The sequence below is a fragment of the Buceros rhinoceros genome, unplaced genomic scaffold, assembly GCF_000710305.1.
Source record: "Buceros rhinoceros silvestris isolate BGI_N320 unplaced genomic scaffold, ASM71030v1 scaffold40011, whole genome shotgun sequence".
NCBI lineage: Eukaryota > Metazoa > Chordata > Aves > Bucerotiformes > Bucerotidae > Buceros > Buceros rhinoceros.
In genome coordinates, this window is record NW_010395535.1 from 1 (window position 1) to 6439 (window position 6439).

General features: G+C 41.0%; 1 protein-coding gene across 1 annotated transcript in view; it reads right to left on the minus strand.

The window, feature by feature from the left end:
- Window positions 1-2142: 2142 nt before the first annotated feature.
- LOC104501719 (spectrin beta chain, non-erythrocytic 5-like) overlaps window positions 2143-6439 on the minus strand; it is a gene marked incomplete at both ends in the record, with an annotated part of 21034 nt that continues 16737 nt past the window's right edge. Inside the window, 2 exons of the mRNA XM_010145573.1 lie at window positions 2143-2322; window positions 3463-3573. Of these exons, the coding sequence (XP_010143875.1) occupies window positions 2143-2322; window positions 3463-3573 (291 nt within the window). The remainder of the gene's footprint in view (window positions 2323-3462; window positions 3574-6439) is intronic.

The following is a 6439-nucleotide window of genomic DNA, read 5'->3' on the forward strand; positions in this document are numbered from 1 at the left end:
AGTTTTAGTTTTCTTTTCCAATCTGTAAGTCCCTCTCCCTTATCCCTTTCCTCATCCACTCTGGAAAGGGAGAGGTGTTAACAGAGAGCTTCTGTCCTTTGTCTAGTGGTCAGCCCAGCCCTGACCTGTGACAGCACCATTAAGTTTGTGGACCAGTTGTCACAGCTGAAGAGAGGAATGGGAGCAAAGCTGCCTCAGTGCTCGGCAATCTGGGTGATGTTCCGCAGCAAAGCTGCTCTACACTCCCCTAGACACGCTTAGACTCTTACAGTCACTAGATGTGGCTGTCTAACCCTTCTTTTGTCTATCATCTGGGCAGAAAGACAAGCTTACTAAATCTGTGGAACCTTCTCTTCTTCAGGAATTATTGTCAGGAAAGGAGGTGAAAATTGAGAGGATCAGGAATACTTTTTGTCAGCAGACTGACATCAAAGGGACAGGGAGATGCCTGAGGCTTAATCTCATCTGGGCACGTCACCGAGAACACAGTCACCTGGTTTTGTAATTTTGCTTTATGATGTTAAGAAAGCACCTTAGTGACTGTGTAGCTCTTTGTTAAGCACTGATAGCTTTATAGATTAAGGTATTCATCGCTTGCAAATTTACCGATGCAGATGAAAGAACACACTGCCAGAGTAAGAAACGGGCTATAGATTCACTATTCAGATGACAGGATGCATCGGATTTCAGACAAAATTCAAACCAAAGGTATTTTCTATGGTTCCAGCAATAAAAAAGAACAAAGCACCCCCATCAAAATGTCCAACAGGACATTTTCTGTCTGAAGTCAATAACTAAATCTATGACGTAAGTTATGAAACCAATCAATAATAAAGTGAACTCTGAGTGACTATGTTTTAACAGACAAATCCAGCAAGATCCATCTTCTGATGACGATGCTCCCAGGCTGAAGACTTCAAGAATCTAACATATGTTAGAAGAATACATAATAGAAGAATCTTTCCTTGTTCGTACTGTCATTCATAGGTGCCGTCAGAAAGACAATGCACAAATGAACTTTCCACTTAGCTCAGTAGAGCCACTCTAATTGTCCTGAAGTCATACGCTAATTAATTTTATTTCCACATCAACTGTTCTGTACAAGATAATGGATTCTTAACAGTTAAAAACCAAACCAACCAAACCCTCAAAGTGCCATAGGCATCCTTTATCTCTAACTGTACAATATATTTTTGGGTGAAATATGACCAGTAATTCTGCTTTGAACACTCTTAAGGTAGGATTAGTCTAACGTTCAGAAGCTTCTTATGCTAAAACAAATGCACCAAGTACGCTCAGTTTTGGTCTTGATCCCAGCTCACAACCTTAAGACAAACTTGTGGGAAGGGTTTTTCCAGGTAAGCACACCCTGGCTATTCTCGGTTTCCCAGCAAACATGGAAACAAAATGTGAACTAACAGATTTATGTTTAATTGACCCTGAAGTTATACCTGGAAGAATTCAAGAATACAAAGAAAGGTATTTTCAAAATCTACATTAGCAAGTTCCTTCCTGATAAAAGGGGTCACCCTTGATGTTTTAATACCTGTACTGCAGTACTTGCAGCAATAATCTGCAGTGGGGTAGCTCAAGTGCCTTCTACTGACAGGCACGAAGTATTTTCTGGCAAATCACAGCTTTCACAGTTCTTTGGAGACAAAGCTACTGTGCCTTGCAGATGTTGACATGCCGATACATTCACGTCACTGTGTATAAGCAACTTGAGAGCCTATTGCAAAGACCAACGAGATGTATTCAACACACTCCATGAAGTTAACTGAGAGAGACCAAAATTTTTACCATTATAAATGGGAGTCTAACATCGATTTTTATCACTCAGTGGGAACTGCAGAGTCTTTGAAAAGACTACTGCTGCTCTTGCGAAGTGATGACCATTTCTGACAGCTACGAATTATCCCTTACACAGCAGGACACAAGCTTTCCTTCCTGCAGAAGGTAAAAATCCTTACCCTCTAACACATTTTTAAATAGCTCCAAGCACTTAAATACTTGATTAATAGCACAGATAGCACCTGCAGACTTTTACTCCAATCTTAGCAGCTTGAAAGTATACCTGTGATTTACATACAGTGAAGGCAGCTTTCCCCTGTGTACCAATGGACAGAAGGCAGAAGTGCTTACGTGTGCCTGAAACTGATACAGCTTGTATGCTTGTTCCAGAAGTTTCTTGCGCAGTTCCACTTTAGACTTCAGGGCCTTCCAGTAGGTCACTATTGCCTGCTGCTTTGCTTTCAAGTCTTCCACCTGCTTCTTTGAGCAATAGGTCAGCACACGATCCGCAGAGTGGATCAGCTCCTGCAGCTATAATGAAAGAAGAGTCACAGAGATCCAGCTAGTATCAGAAAAGATATGGTAAGGCTTGTTAATTGTATGTGAAACAACTCAAGCAACATTTTCTGACCTGACTTCTCATGCAAAACAAAGGCTTCCCTGATTTCAGTTCTACGGAGTAACAGTGACACCCAGTGTTTGCTACAGCTCATCACAACGGTGTTTTTCCAATGGGCAGGCAGATTTTGTTTCTCCGTTTTACACTATCATTTATTACATAAGCAATGCAAGTAATAGCTAACCACACCTTTTTTCCCCAGCGACCATAGAGATTAACTGTGCCTATATTCTCTTTGCACGTATCTAATGCTCTTTTACCTTTGAAAGTAAAAAACAGCTGGTGGGATAATTTCTAGAGTCATCTGCCACAAGGCCAAGATATAAGGCCACTGATAATTGATACTGGGTTAACTACTTCAGTAACCTTAATTTAAGACATGCTGAGTTAAACATACCATTACGTTTACAAAACAAAGTGATGAAGAGAAAACTCATACTAGCTTTATTGGTTTAACTGAAGCTAAGCAGATCTCCTCTATTCAAGGAAACGTTCTAAACAACATCTCATGAGTTGAAACTTTTCACGTTTGTATAATGAGCCCTACCCTTCTTTCTCACAGTCCAATTCCTACCCCTCTAAACTTGCTGAAAATTCCAAACTGCTGCCCTGTCATTCCTTCTATAATTCTCTGTAGTTAATCACTGCATTTTGTGTTCAAAGAATATTCAGTTTCTCTACACATAATACAGATTCCGGTTGTCCCTTGTAATCACCTGGAACACTGAACAAGGCAGTAATATCACATCATAAAGCTTGACATACTCATACACTTCAAACAGTGATCGAAACTATCACTATGAACCACTCCAACAGTCAGCACTCATCATAAAATGTCCCTTAATTGTAAGATTTTAAATGACCTACTTTAGCATTGCCATCAAACCTTGAATGTATTAAAAAACCAGAAGACTAAGGAAGATCTGTATAGAATTCCAGACTATCACAGAGAGCCTGAAATAATTTGGTTCACAATACCATATTATTACTATGATTGTCTTGGAAACTTGAATTTTGGCTACACATTAAAGACCACAAATGTCTTTCATTACCTGCTGCTCATTCCCAGAGAGCTCATGCTCCAGGGCCACGTGGTTCCGGAGCTGGGTTTGCACACCTCTCATGTCCTTAGCAACATCATCTGGAATACTTTTGGACTTCTCCTAGAAGGAAGAAATCAGAGAAAGTGTTGTTACTTCCTACTTTCAAGCGAAACACACTACAAGCCCACCTTAGACATTTTGGGAAGTGCAACTCATACTGCACAGTTAAGGACATCCTGGGTTACTCACCTATGATAGGTAAAAGGAAGCTGAAAAAATCTGTCCTAGTAACTCACTTGTAAGTATCCTAGTGATTAAGCTGTCCAATCAGACTCTGAGAGACGAAGGGTCAAGTCTTTCCTTGATCAGACAATACAGAAGAATGTCTTACGTGCTTTGAGTTGGGAATCAAGCTTGAATAGCTACTGCGGTGACATATAGTGAATTCTTAAAGTAGCATTAACAACCGACAATTTCAGGCCATGCTTTGGGATATGGGTGGTCTATCTGTGAATCCTCTTTAGAGAAAAATATAGTTACACATGCTGAGGAAAGATGAGTTAAAATGGCATATGTGCAAAGAAAGATTGCAGTAAAGATGAGAGAAATGGATAAACCATCACACAGAAGGAGTTTTAAACCTTTATTTAGTTCAGCAAAGGTTCTGAGGGGCCTTAGTTGTTACACAGACATGCACTGGGAACACAGCAAGCAAAAAGAAAAAGCATTTCAGCTGGAGGACAACACTGTTGATAGAATAAAATTATTAGAAACTTGGTCCGGGTCAGTTTAGGTGAGATTAGAAGAACGTTTCTGACCATCGGAGGAGTGCATTTCTGTAAGAGATCACAAGCTGGTTTGTGGTACCAACAATGCATCTTGGTAAGGTGCTATAAAAAGAGATGCACGTTGTAGTTTCCTATCATATGACGACACTGGAGCTGATGACTTAAGCAAGATCTTCTAGTACTCTGTTCCTATGAGAAATGTCTTTCCCTGGTAGACATCTGGCCAGAGCACGCAGGAAAGGATAGGGAATTGCTCTCCTAGTCAGTAGTGAAACTTGCTAACAAGATGTGATGCAAGAAGGGTGCAAGGGTTGCCTGCACCAAACTCAGCATGGGGATAATCCAACAGCTGGGCTGCCGAGTGTTTCTGAACTATCACTTGTCACTGCCACAGAATTAATGACTTCATTGTTGAAGTTAAATATGCACCACGTTCTGAAAACTCCAGCTGTTATACAGTGAAATATTATGACGTTTAATTTTCCATCCACAACAGGGAAAGAAAACAGGAATAACACAGTTGAATAAGGCAGCCTCTGCCAGCACAAGCAAGTAGAAAATCTACCACATGTAACCTAACAAAGCTCTCTTGTCTTGCAAAGAGTGGAAACTCCGTCAGGTCGCTGCCTCCTGTACACATCTGCGTTAGGGAAACCCCACCTCTCATTACAGCAAGGATGTGGTTTCTCTGTGAAATTCTTCAGGATGCTCAGATAAAACAGAAGCCTGAAGTTTTTCATTGGGACTTCTCCCTCCAGTTTTCACACTGGGACCGTTTGAAATTATTGCTAGTACTGGGCACTGAAATGTTTTTGACCAAGCTTTTTGCATTAGGTCACACAATTGCCTGACAGCCTTCCAGGCTAATGGTCACTGCAATTCAGACAAACGCCTTTTTCACAAGACAGTTGTTTCTTCAACACATAAAGTGACAATGGTGTACCAGGAAGAACCACAGTGAGGCAACAGTTTCTTAGTCAGGCCTGATGGGTGCAAACAACATGACTACATGCACTGCACTGTGAGATAACTTAGTTCAAGCCCTGGTCTTCTTGGCTTGTGCCACAGATCAGCCACTCCAGCTGCACCTGATTTCACCAGTGGTTCTCATAAGATGACCAGTCAGGCACCTAAGGATTACCCGGGATTATTTTTTTTTTTTTTTAACACTTTGAGTAATCACAGAGGTTTCTTACTGAGATTTTTTCAAAAGTTAGCAGTAAGCACAGTAAGAATCATAAGAATACTCCACAAATTAAACAGAAATGAAGTTCTCATTATATGACATTTTCCCACTATTTCTTTACCTCAATGTGGGCCAGAGCATCTGTCAGATCTTGGTAACACTTGTGAATTGCCTCAGCATTTCTCAGCATCTCACCTCGTAATCTGGTAATTTCCAACAGTTCCTCCCAGGAGTTCCTACAATGGAGGATGGGGAAAAGAACCATGTAAAACATTCATACTAGGAATCAAGGAGATTAACAGCCTGAAGAAAGGCTATTAACAAGACGTCCTCTTTGGTTTTCATTCCTGCCGTTAAATTTTGTTGGAGTGATTCTCTGAGAGGCAGCAGGTCTCTCACCCTACTCTGTCCATGTCCTCCTGTCTACTCCAGGCACTTAAATAGATGGTCCTATATAAGGATGCTCCTCTCCAACTTTCAGGTTTTATATGCATGACTTGGAGGACTGAATCAGACCTTACTATTCCTTTATGCTTCTCTTTTGGTCCGGTTTGGACCAGTGCCAGATGTAATAAGCTCAGAACATATTAACATTGTTCTCCAGAGCAGTTACGGGACTTGAAAATCAGAAGCAATAAAGAAGCAACTAAACTCCCAGCCTTTCAGCCAGGTGATGCTGTTTCAAAGGGCACAGGAAGTCCACTCATACCTTACTTGTAAAGCACCTCTGACGTAATATACAAGAAGCCATGTCAGCAAGCAGGTAACGTCTGCGTTATAGCAGTCTATTTTTAAACGAGGCATAGCAGTGGCTCTGTATCGGTGAGCAAACCACATATGTTGCAATTAGAGAATCTGGAGGACATGGTTTATCCTTTTCTAATTCCTTCTCACTTTCTTCTCCTAAAGAGTGAATTGAAATGATAAAGCATCAGAGAGCTAACACGAGTCTCCTACCTTAGTTCTTTCTGCTTTTGCCGAATTTCCCGGGACTCTGAATGCCCACGGTTCA